The following is a 12,724-nucleotide window of genomic DNA, read 5'->3' as shown; positions in this document are numbered from 1 at the left end:
TAGCTGCTGGTAGCTGATATATCAAACATAGCTATGCTCATACGATGTTCGTGCTTTTGAAACCACCCGCCGACCAAATTTAACCCTAAATGTTATTTTATTACGCAATTTATAGTAAAAAAATTTAAATTAAATTAAATAAAAGTTTTTCAAGCCCTAAAATTAAAACTCCTTTAATTTGTTTATATAGTGATAAGAACAGGCATAGGAAATCCAAAAACAAATAAGAAAATAATTAATGAAACAAAAACAACATATTCTAATACTAATTTGAAGGTATTCTCAATCTTCACCAGTTATCCCTATAAAACCGGGATTATATTAGCTTGTGATTGAATTTGAATCCGATCAAATTATTAAATCTAAAATTAAAGCTGTATTTTTCTTCAAACTAATCGTTTAATGCATTCAAATATTGTTTAGACTTTATCATATCTACTTTGTATTTTATTAATTTCACAAACAACACATGTTCTACTTTGTTCACCTGAAGCCATGTTGCCGACATCGGCTAAACTGCCACCGAGACATTTCAAATTGGATCGCCTGGCTGACCAAAATTGAAAACTGGGTCATTTCCTCGTATTTTAGGCAAAAATTGGAACCCTTTCATTCCCCAAAGAGTCCAGAAAAAGAAAAAAAAATGCAAACAAAATGGACGCGTTTGTTGTTTTGACCGATAGATGAAGACATTGACATGTGAAAAGAAGAGCTATGAAGTTTGCACGACTAAAAATTCGGCTGCTTGTATTTTTCAATCTGAAAGGGCAAAAATTATAGTGCTATAATTGTTTTCGAATAAAAAAGGTACCGTCCGTACCTTCTTTTGTTTCGAGAAGAACACCGCTGGTTTATTTTAACTTTGGTTATAAAAGGGTACCCAGGCGGTTGGATCCGGAATCCAGCTATTTTGAGGTCTGAATTAGCTGTGGTTGAAAAGAAAATATGTTAAAGTATTGACCCGTTTAATTTGGTTTAGATTAGGATTGACTTCAATCCTTAACCTATAAATTTTTTTTAATATTTTATCACATGGTATTGTTTTAATTATTTAAAATAAAAATTGAATTAAATCTCTCCACCGTAATATGGATTTAGGTTCATACTCGTATCAAATTTTAAAATTATGATTTTAACACCCAAATAATAAAATTGATTTAGATGGGCTTGGCTAGAGAGGTAATTTACTTTATATGATAAGATTAAAGTAAAATTATTAGAGAAAAATGAGTGGTAGTTTTTTTTTTCCTGTCAAGCAGAGGGCTTAACTCTTTAACATTTTAATTATTTTTATGCGCATTAAGATAAAATTTCAATATTAAATTATTGAAAGAAAAGTATTGAAAAAATGGGAATACCTAGAAAAACCTGTCCAGTGTAAATGATGTTTTTGATGGAAAAAATCATGTGTAAAAATCAATTTTCTTTTACTTTCCTCGGAAGAAACTAAGTTTAAAGTCATGCATCATGCTTTGATTTTCATGTCCCCAGTTGTTTTGTCGTGGCCACGAATTTTGTATCCGGCGTTGCAATTTCAAAAGATATATATATTTAAAAGTGTGAAAGATTATTTTTTAAAATATTTTTTTAATTGGGAATATATTAAAATAATAATTTTTTAAATTTATTTTTATATAATATATCAAAATAATAATTTCAAAAAAAAAAAAATTGAACTGCAATCCAAACATCCCTGAAAAAACCATATATTTTTGCAAACGATCTCGATTCCCAATACTTTATTTCTCGACCACACCCCATGTAGCATCATCCTTAACATGTCCGAACGGACTTCAGTATCTTTTCTCGCCTTTTTCTTTCAAAAACTATCTTTATTTTCTCAAAAAGGAGAACAATTTTTAAGAAAAAAATCAGATTCTGTCCATTTTTTTTCCTATTATGCTCGCATGAAACACCTTCAGTACTCCGGGAGGAGTGATTATCATTTTATAATTTATTCATTTAAATTAAGCTATATATTCCGATTGATAATTGATATATTTAAGTGATTTACTGAAATTAGAATAATGTACAGAAATAGCAATAAAAAACATATTAGCTTTGGCATATAATTGCAAATTAATACTTGTATTTTAATTTAAATAAATGAAATATAGAGCAATGGATGCTCATGGAACAATTATTTATCTTATCAGTTTCAAAGACTTTTTTTAAAGTTGAAATGTGAATGTTATAGGAATTTTTGTTTTTAAGCTAAATCAAGTTCCATCCATCCAAGTTTGGCAAAACTGTAAAGCCATGTAAGCGCGCCAACTAGACAAATCTGTTTTTTGGTTGGAGTCTCCTTGTTGAAGAATTAGCATGGACCCTACATGCAAATATATGTTCTGCAAATTAAATCACTGTTGTGAATTCTGAGTCTTTGTTAGATTATCCCAATCGGGTTTCGATGATCCTTCGTCAATCATCGGACTCTTTTGGGCTTATTAACAAAAATTCTAAAAAAATAAACCCAACACGTTATGTTTCTCTGTACAAATTTGACTTTGAAATTGCGTTCAATTCAAGCAGTTCTCAATTCTTAGCGTATTTGTCTCTCATATTTCTTAACTCTACACACTATCTTCAATTCACTCTCCAAATCCCAAATCTTCTGCACATAACAATTCTGTTCATTGGTTTTCTTGTAGATATTTTTCTTTTATACACAAAAGAGACGGAGAAAGACAGAGAGAAAAGGTGTTGTTAGCCGCAAGAAAATAGCTTTTTCTTTTTGAGACTGCAAATTTTGTAGCTTTTGAGCAAATTGGGGTCTAATCTGATCTGGGTTTTTCCTGCCTCAACTGTTTTTTTCTGTTAGAGGTGAATATCTTCCACTATTTGGTTCTTTCCTCACCTTTCTTTTTTCTTTCTCTTTAGAACCCGAAATCAAAAGGTTACGTGTCATGAATTTTATGGGCATGTTGAGCTGGAAGAACCAATCTTTTTATCTCCCCTTTTCTCTCTTATATTGATTTGAGCTGGTGGGCGTTGGGGACTCTTGATGTTCAGCTACATATTTTGTAGCTGAAACATTCCGGGGCATTACAATGCCTGTTTGGTGATTTTGCTTGATATAGCTTATTCGTGTTTTTGCATTGGTTGTTGAATAGGAAGGCAATATAGCTATAGAGTTGGCTATCCTAGTATTGGAATTTACGTTTCCTGGAAACATATAATCAGTGTGCAGGGATGCTTAACTGCCCTATTCATATTGAATTTTTGTACTGCTTGCAATGTAAAATGTAAACCAAGTTTGAAGCTTTTATGTCAAGTTGGAAATTGCTTGCAAGCTGAGGCTTTTCTTCCTTCCCTCTTATGAATAATCCCGCGAGTTTCATGTCGTGCCAGTATCATTGTATGAATGCTTTCTGTTTGTTGGTGATTGCTGAGCCTGCTGCATTTTGCGTCTTTTATTTTGGTTCATTTGATTGACTGATTGCTTTATTTTGCAGTTAAGAAATTTGATGATCATGAGCAAATAAACATACGCGATATGGGTTGGCTTAGCAAGATTTTTAAAGGGTCCCGCCATAATATTTCAAGAGGGCATTATCATGGGAATCGTGGACAGGATGCTAACTATAATGCGCCTTCTACTTCAAGGGTATTCACCCACTTGATTTAATCTTTCTTGTTAAACCGTTGCTAATTGCAGCAGGAGATGCATAAAATAATACTTCTCTTTTGCTGGCAGCCTGTAGCTTTTACATCAACTATTACCTATAGAATGTTAGTAGCCTTGGTTGAAAATTTTATGGTAGTTAAGTCCAGTCCCTGATCTGCTCTTCATGCTTTGACATTTTTCAGTTTGGATATTGAATGTAGGAAGCATGGCTGGAGCAGGAAAATGAAGATATAGATCGTGCTATTGCATTATCCCTTTTAGAGGACAGTCAAAATGGAAACATTGTCATTGGTGAGTAATATTGCAGTCTGATGAACTAAATGGTTCTCTCACTACACTATGCTGCTATTCCTATACTTTTTTTATTCATCTTCTGGATTCCTTTGCCAATAACTTGTATTTGTTATTTGATTTTCTGAATTGGTTTATTTATTTTTTCTTCATCCAGTGTAATTATATCAACCAATTATTTTGTAGTGTCATCATTGCCTTTTCAGCTCTGTTTTATCATATTGTTTCATTCTCTTTACATCTTATGATCCAATACACCACAGCTTATTAATAAGTTTCTTGAATTAATGGATAGATAATGAGATTCAAGTAAAAGAAGATGAACAACTTGCCAAAGCCTTACAAGAAAGTTTGAATGTTGAATCTCCTACTCGATATGGAAATGGAATTCCATATCAAGGGAACACATATCAGCCTTATCCTGTTCACTTTCCAACAGGGTTCAGGTATCTTATTTCTATAGCAGATTAAGTCTGGTCCTTGACTCATTGTCAATTTTCCACACCTCAATGTTATTTTTTATTCTGTGCATTCATTTTTTATTTATTTACTTCTTTGGGCACTAGCATGTGTAAAGAATTTCTTAATTCTTGGCTAGGATATGCGCTGGTTGCAATACAGAGATTGGCCAGGGAAGATTTCTAAATTGCCTCAATGCATTTTGGCATCCAGAATGTTTCCGTTGCCATGCTTGCAGCCTACCAATTTCTGACAATGAGGTGCAAAATGAAATTCCGAATTATCTGCTTATATATTAGATTGTTGATTCCATGGACCCCACCATCGGTTGTTTTCTTGAATTGTTATTTTAGTGATATGCAAGGGCTAACTTTATGTGCATTCTTTCAATATAGTTCTCAATGACTGGAAATCACCCTTATCATAAGTCTTGCTACAAAGAGCGTTACCACCCACGATGTGAAGTCTGTAAACTCTTTGTAAGTATTTCTCCTAGAAATCTTCTGTTTATTTGTCTTCTTCAAGTTGTGTTTCATTCCATTGTATGAATGGGCAAGTTTTGGGCAAATAAATTATTTGAACTATGTGTCACCAGAAACTACTCTACTTTTATAAATGCTTAAACTAAAAAATGCTGTCCTTAGAATTTTTGTCCTACCTTTTTTTTTGTTTTTATTGTAAATGAACACTTCTCTACCGATGTAATAGATCAAAACTACTTGTGAATGCTCTTGAAGGTCAAGCCAAAGGATACTCATTAGAACATTTTTTTTTAAATGAGCCCATACTTCATTGTTTTAAGAAACATTGATGCGTACTGTACTTGGATGATGACTGTGAATGAGATTGGTGAGGTTATGTTTACGAGTTGAGGGAGACAGAGAGAATTTGTAGAGGCTATAGATCCAAAAGGTGTTAACCATATTTAAAATCAATGTGATATGCTTATCATGTTTTATATTGATAAAACTGCAATTTGTAAATGTACTTCTCTTAGAATTTCAGATATATTACTCATATACAATTGGTGTTGCTTTTTTGTATATATATCCTTTGACAGATTCCAACAAACCCAGCTGGTCTTATTGAATATAGGGCAAGTCCTTTTTGGACCCAGAAGTACTGTCCTTCTCATGAACATGATGGTACTCCTCGGTGCTGCAGCTGTGAGCGAATGGAGGTTAGTCTGGATGAATTCCTTACACTTGCAAAAACTTCTTTTTAAGCTTTCTAAGGAAAATCCTGGTGAACTGGCTTTCTGAAAAGTAATTCATGAGTATAATGCATTTTCTCATCACATGCAGCCAAGAGACACTGGATTTATTTCCCTTAATGATGGTCGGAAGCTCTGTCTTGAGTGCCTGGACTCAGCAATCATGGATACCAAGGAGTGCCAACCTCTTTATCTTGATATACAAGAATTTTATGAGCGTTTAAATATGAAAGTGGAGCAGCATGTTCCACTACTCTTGGTTGAAAGACAAGCACTAAATGAAGCCCGGGGTGGAGAAAAAAATGTAAGGGCAAATGCATTGAAAATATTTTGTATCACCTACCTGACTCTTTTCTTTGGAAATAATTGGCTAACTACACATTGAAGCTATTACCAATTAATTTAGTTATCTTCTCTCCAAGTTTATTCTGCCCATGTACAAATCAAGCCATTATTAACGATCTTCTGATATATCAAGTCATAAAAACACCTGTTACGCTATCAGGGTGGTTGCCATCCACTGATCCTGAAAGGTATTGTTGGCTCAAACCTCAGAAAAGGCAGTTTTACATGTAAAATAAAAGATTAAAGAAAGAAAAAGGAAAAGGAAAATCATTGTCCCTCTGTCTACATCTCACTGGGTTATAATGTCAAACATTATTGAATGCGTTAAAAATTGAGAAATTACTTATTCCATGAATTTTAGTAGTGGAATTTCTTTTCAAGCAATTTAATTTGCTAAGTTGGTTTTGTAATTTCTAACTCTTGGACAGGGCCATTACCACATACCAGAGACTAGAGGACTTTGCCTTTCTGAGGAACAAACCATTAGCACTGTAAGAAATTTTGGAATCTTCCATTTTCATTTTGTAATGGACTGATTAATTTTGGTTCTTTAGTTGGCAGTTAGGAAATTTATATTGCAATGACCATGAATCATCAGGTATCAAGGCGACCAAGGTTTGGAGCAGGGAACCGAGCCATGGGTATGATAACAGAGCCTTACAAACTAACACGTCGTTGTGAGGTTACTGCAATTCTGATTTTGTATGGCCTCCCAAGGTATATCTTTAGTCACTTTTCTGCTACATTTTCACCTGAGGGACCCATGGAAATACTGAAGAACAAGCAGATAATAGGAAATAGAAACGAATATTCATTGTCTGTATTCGTGTATTTAAATACTAAATAGTTCAGCCACAATTTATAACAAGAAGATGCAGTGAGGAACAAGAAACTAGCACATCTCTTCATTTCTTTGACATGCTGCATGGATATTTAGTGGAAGATTTTTTTTCTGCATTAGTTATGTATTTTAATAGCAGATGTTTTATGCATGTCTTGAAATCTTGATCAATACAGGTTGCTTACGGGGTCAATCCTAGCTCATGAGATGATGCATGCATGGATGCGGCTGAAAGGTGCTTCTACACCCCATGCTTTGTATAGTCAGTTTTTTTTATCTTTCATATATTAGCATCAGGATTTGAAGATTTGACCTTTAAATGATGGTTTATTTTCCTTGTAATTTTCTTAAGCAAATGTTAATTGATGGATGACCTTAAATAATTTCACCTATGCAATTGTTTCTTTTAAAGTATTTGGGACTGTTTTTTTAGATTCTGACATTTTCTGTTTTTCTGCAAGGTATCCAAACTCTCAGTCAAGATGTTGAAGAGGGCATTTGTCAGGTGCTTGCACACATGTGGTTAGATTCGGAGCTCAGATCCACTTCAGGCAGCAATGTTGCATCATCCTCTGCTTCCAGAACAACAAAAAAGGGTACAAGATCTCCATTTGAGAGAAAGCTTGGGGAGTATTTCAAGCATCAAATTGAATCAGATACTTCCCCGGTGTATGGAAATGGATATAGGGCTGGCCAGCAAGCAGTGAGGAAATATGGCCTCGAAAGGACACTTGATCATATACGAATGACGGGGAAGTTTCCATATTGAAGTTCTAAGCTTGAAGTTGCCCTTGCACTATCTGACGTCTCATATTGAATCACGCACTTAGGTGCATGGAAATGGATAAAGAGCCAATGAGCAAGTTTGGAACAAATATAGCCTTTGACGGACAGCTGACCTTAGTTAAATGACACACAGCTTTCCATGTTGAGTTTTTGAACAGTGACTTCTCACTATACGCTTCTATCCGTAGTTAAAGCTTGGCCTTTTCCTATACAGGGCCGAAGCACATAGGAATTGATTCTCTAGAGAGTAGCTTCAAGAGAGTGATTTTTAAGCCTCTTAAGCTATAGTGACACATTGAATAGGTTCTTTTTTGTTTGATATAATAGTAATCTTATGATAGAATTTCATTCTCTCATCTCTGTCTTCACTTTGGAACTCTGAAATGAGAAAAGCTATATGCAGGAGCAATCACCATCATTTTGTACATGTGAAAAAAGAATCGGCGGGGATACAATGGTGGAAATAAGAAAACCTACATGCAAATGACTTTTACTTTGAAATGGTTTCTTCTTTCCAAGTAGTTTCACCTAGTGATGGACACCATAGTTTGGCTGCTTCAACAACAGAGTGAAGTTTAATAATTATGATTTCTGTACATTTGCCTGAATTTTCAACAGAACTGATACCACTTCCTCCATACTAGGTCTCCTTGCTGGTTCTTTCATCAAGCAGGCTACGCTTACTTTAGCCAAGCATAATGCGAAGTTTGTCCCACAACTTCCTTTTAGAGCAGGATCGACAAAGAAATCCAGCTCAACGTCAGGGTTTTTATTCTCCATGATAGAAAATATTTCCGTTGAAAGGAGGGCTTCCCTGCCATCCTGTGTGAAAACAGCATCTTTCCCTGTGATCAGTTCCAGCAAAATGACTCCAAAAGCATAAACATCAATCTTGGGGGTCACTTGTCCTTCCCGTACGTACTCAGGCGCCATGTAACCTATAGAGCCCACAACATGTTTTGTCATGGCAGCGCTTGTCGCTGCTCTCGCAAGACTGAAATTTGCAATCTTGGCCCTTAGATTGCCGTTTAACAGAACATTGCTGCTTTTGATGTCCTTGTGCACATAGGCAGGTTCGGTGAAGCTGTGAAGATAGTAAAGTCCATTAGCAACATCCAGAGCAATCTGAATTCTCTGTGCCCAATTTCCAGTTTCTTCGAACTTTTTACAGGACAGCCACTCTCCAAGGGACCCATTTTCCATATACTCCAAAACAAGGTAGAAACAGCCACGATTTTCGCATACACCTTCAAGCTTAATCAAATTGAAGTGGTTGATCCTCTTCAAAATGTTCACTTCCTTTGTTACATCTCTACTCATCTTCTTGACAGCTAAGATCTCCCCACCAAACTCTCCACGATACACAGAGCCATTTATTCTACTTTCTGAACTGAGATTTTCAGTAGCTTTCCTTACCTCTTCGAATTTGAAGACTTTCAAAACTTGCTCATAGCTTGCAATTTCGACACGAATGTCTTCTGGCACTGCCTGTTTTCTTTCTCTACCTCTCCCAGAAACCTTTTCTCTTGTCTTTTTGCAAGAGAGAAAAACGACAGCTGTAATGATACTGATGACTAGCAAAGAGCAAGCTGCAGCAAGCCCAGCAGACTCATAATGTTTTTTCTTTGATCCTCTATTTCTAGGACTCAAAGCTGATGGAGGAGAAATGTTTGGGTTGCTGTGAATTATTGTTTGTGAACTTGTAGGTTGAGTAGGCAGAGGTATGAGAATTGTTGTATCAGGATAAAGAGTTGGATTTTCTTCCATACCATTGGCATCAAGTATATCCTTGGTGCTTACTTTGAATCTGTCAGCAATATCAGGAATGTTATCATCTGAGCTAAGAGGGTAAGTCACTAGATACTTTGTTTCTCTTATCATTTGATTCGTTGTAGGGCAAGCACATCGAAGTGGTACTTGCAGTTCCTCACCAGGCAACAAATCATATTCACCATGTATATTCAAATGCTTAAGCGCAGCACAAGTAGATGATCCCTCGTAAGTTTCATTCGCTATGACATAGTAGGTTCCATGAGTAGTCGTGACCTGAATTGTAGTGTTGGCCTGGTAATATTGGCCAAAACAAAAACAATTTACAGGAACAATCACCTCATTGTTGGTAGGGAACTCTGATAGCCTTGTAACATTGTTGATTCTTGCCAGCTCTTCTTGGTTTGCCGACGTAAGGGCTGAGATTGAAGGCACCGAGTTAAAAGAAGGTTGAGATTTGAAGATCAGAAAGGCCTGGCAAGATTGGTCCTGGCCATTGCAGGTGTAAAGAAATGCAGAGGATGGTCCTGCATCATCATTGGCGTTGCAGTCTAGTGCTGAATCCTTCGAGTAGTTTTGTTGAGCATTAGCATATGAAGTGAGAAAACTGAGAAAGAAGTTTGCCATGGTTAACGTTGTTCAGGTGAGGAAACACCGATGAGTAGACAAATTTCAGAAATACGAGAATGATAAGGAATATATGGACTCATGCTAGGGCTATCAATAAGCGCGTTAAGGATTAAAAAATCCTTGAAATCGACAAGTTTCGTTTACTTTTGTTTCCAAAAATCAAGCCCTTGATACAAAAAATAATTTTGTCCGAATCTATAAAATGTACAACAGTGATCTTGACTTGACCAAGTTTGATTGTTCCGTATTAACGTTGTTTTTTAATGAGAGGATCGTTCTATCTTGGCTTGACAAGTTGACATGATTATGTAATAAAGTATGTTAATCCATGCGAGGCAGACTTCGGGCTGGCCCGGGAAACATGTCTTAGCAAGTTCGGACACCGGCCCGACCACCCCGGCTGGTCAAGCATTTAAATTTGTATTTCGTCTTGAAAACGCGTTTTTTCAATTCTAGCTAGCAGCTAGCTTGCATTTGACGTCCTTAGCATTCGGATCGGTGAGTCAGCCCAAGTCTATTATTATTTTAATTTTTGTTTGAAATAATGTTATTTTGGATAAGTTTTTTTAAAAAATAAAATGATATTATTTTAAATAAAAATTATATAAAAAAATGACTAATTAAATCATTTAGATTGAAAATAGAGTCATCAAATCATCTAATTTTAACTGGATCAACTTTTTAAATGATTCAAAAACAAATAGATTAGATCCAAAGTCATCGAATTAATTCACAAAGTCATAACTATGTTATAGGTTATAGAATTTTTTATTTTTTTAATCAAGTAGTAACTATGTCATCCAGGGGCGGACTTGCAACAAGTTTCGAGTAAGCTCGACACCCCTAGAGTTTAAAATAATAATAATTTTAGTTGTTAAATTTTTAATAGTTGTGCATTTAGTCCCTCCAATTTATTTTCTAACCTTGTTATAGTTTTGATGATGATACCCAGTTAGCATTTTCTAATTCCACTCCCAGAGTCACCGATCATCGAATACACTGACTGTTTATTCATGCATGGGTACATAATACAGTATTATTGAGAATCCCAGGATTATTGATGGAGGATCACCTGTCAAATTATAAGAAATTACTTGGAATGGCTCGGCCTGGAAATGATCAACGTTGGACCAGGTCGTAATGTAATTTTCCAGTTTTTAGTGAGAACCAGTAAAATATTCTGGTGTGGGGAACGCCCTGCAACGTGCTGTTAGCAAAATGCTAGAGAAGATCAAGAGGAAAAGGGTGTCAACTCTCCAAGAAATACGAGTAACTTTACATATTAAAATCCGAGGAGGACTAGGAGAGGTTCGGGCGAGATTCGGAGACAAGGGAGGCTCACCTCCAGGCTCCAGCTTGCAGCCTATGCCTATTGAATCTCTCCTTCCACTCACACGTGCGTACAAAAATTATATATATATATATATATTAGTTTTTTAAAGTATTTTTTTATTTGAAAATATATCAAAATTTAATTTTTTTAAAAAATTATTTTTAATATTAACACATCAAAATAATCTAAAAATATAAAAAAATTAATTTTTAAAAAAAATTAAATTTTAATCAATCTTTATTGAATCGTACTCTCAAATAAAAGTTTAATTTGCTACTTGATCGGATCCAAGACGGTCCCATGAGTTTCCATTTTCTATGCCTAATTGAACATGGAACCAGGATCTTTACAAATGGTAATTTTTCATTAATAGTTGTTAAACTCAGTTCGATAGTTTCATCTTATAAACTGATTTTTTTGTTCAATTAAGTCAAATATTAGCTTGATAAAATCTAAATGATCTGGTCGAGTTTTTAGTTATAAAGGTTGATCAGTCAAAATCCAATTATGCCAACATTGAAAAAAACAAAATAATATTATTTTAATAAAAAAAATTGACACAATGACTAGAAAACTAAAACTTTTTTTTGTTTATAATGATGGATTACGTAACTTGTGTTCATCACAATTATAAAATCAAAAATTAAGATAAATCATTTTTAAGAATATCAAAAATAAATGGCGGGAAATTTCAATTTTTCATAAAAAAAAATAAGACTGATTTATAATAATCATTTTAATTTTTATATTTATGAAAAATTAAATAAAAAATTGTTTACTTTTATTTCTTTTAATTAAGATTATCATAAAAGTATTTATTAATTGAAAAAAGGAAAAATATTTTATATTATATTTATAGTAAAAAGTAAATTTATGATATCAACTAAATATAAAAATATTTAAAAATATAATTTTTAATGTTTTATATTAATAAAAATACATTTTATATTTTTCAAAAAAAAAGGAGGGAAATATTCCTTCAAAACTATTTTTCTATGTCATTAGTACCATGTCATCACTAATTTGTCGTATCATCTCTTGGTATTTAAGCCATAAGTGGTCATTGTCACTTAAATAACACATCAATAATGTTTTTATACCATACATCAATATCAATAAATAAATTTTAATACACTTGAATTTTTTTTTATAAAAAAAATATGTATTTATTGTGTTATTATCTCCTTGAAAGGTAAGCAGCTTTTGATGATGATCTTCTATTTCTTCACGTATCAAACAGTTGGAGTTTATATTTCTAATAAAATTAACATGTTCATCTTCTGCTTCTTTCTCATTCAAAAGCGCACACACCTGGGAAAAGGATGAGTGTTATTTTTAAGAGCTCCCCACAAATTTAGAATTTGTTTCTTGCACAGTAAAAGTGTCACACCCGAACATTATGGCGGCCTTAAAATTTTTTATGGAAAG

At 34.1% G+C, this 12,724-nt stretch overlaps 2 protein-coding genes across 2 annotated transcripts; one reads left to right on the top strand and one right to left on the bottom strand.

The window, feature by feature from the left end:
* Positions 1–2,305: 2,305 nt before the first annotated feature.
* On the top strand, positions 2,306–7,919 carry LOC133681577 (protein DA1-like). Its single transcript, XM_062104662.1, has 13 exons — positions 2,306–2,547; positions 2,652–2,823; positions 3,456–3,607; positions 3,829–3,919; positions 4,215–4,365; positions 4,518–4,638; positions 4,774–4,857; positions 5,439–5,558; positions 5,683–5,895; positions 6,365–6,427; positions 6,535–6,653; positions 6,954–7,012; positions 7,239–7,919. The coding sequence occupies exons 3-13, from the start codon at positions 3,497–3,499 to the stop codon at positions 7,544–7,546; spliced, it is 1,440 nt and encodes a 479-aa protein (XP_061960646.1). The 5' UTR covers positions 2,306–2,547; positions 2,652–2,823; positions 3,456–3,496; the 3' UTR covers positions 7,547–7,919.
* Positions 7,920–8,027: 108 nt separating this feature from the next.
* LOC133681576 (lysM domain receptor-like kinase 4) lies at positions 8,028–10,024 on the bottom strand. Its single transcript, XM_062104661.1, is given in 2 exon segments — positions 8,028–8,136; positions 8,139–10,024. Coding segments are annotated over 2 exon segments (1,905 nt in total). The 5' UTR covers positions 9,961–10,024; the 3' UTR covers positions 8,028–8,053.
* Positions 10,025–12,724: the final 2,700 nt, after the last annotated feature.

The sequence above is a fragment of the Populus nigra genome, chromosome 2 (assembly GCF_951802175.1).
Source record: "Populus nigra chromosome 2, ddPopNigr1.1, whole genome shotgun sequence".
NCBI lineage: Eukaryota > Viridiplantae > Streptophyta > Magnoliopsida > Malpighiales > Salicaceae > Populus > Populus nigra.
This window is presented reverse-complemented; position numbering and strand designations above follow the sequence as displayed.

Coding starts and splice junctions, on each gene's coding strand:
- LOC133681577 (XM_062104662.1), top strand. CDS start 3,497: ATGGGTTGGCTTAGCAAGATTTTTAAAGGGTCCCGCCATAATATTTCA. Junction 4,366..4,517: donor CACTTTCCAACAGGGTTCAG/GTATCTTATTTC, acceptor ATTCTTGGCTAG/GATATGCGCTGGTTGCAATA. Junction 4,639..4,773: donor TACCAATTTCTGACAATGAG/GTGCAAAATGAA, acceptor CTTTCAATATAG/TTCTCAATGACTGGAAATCA.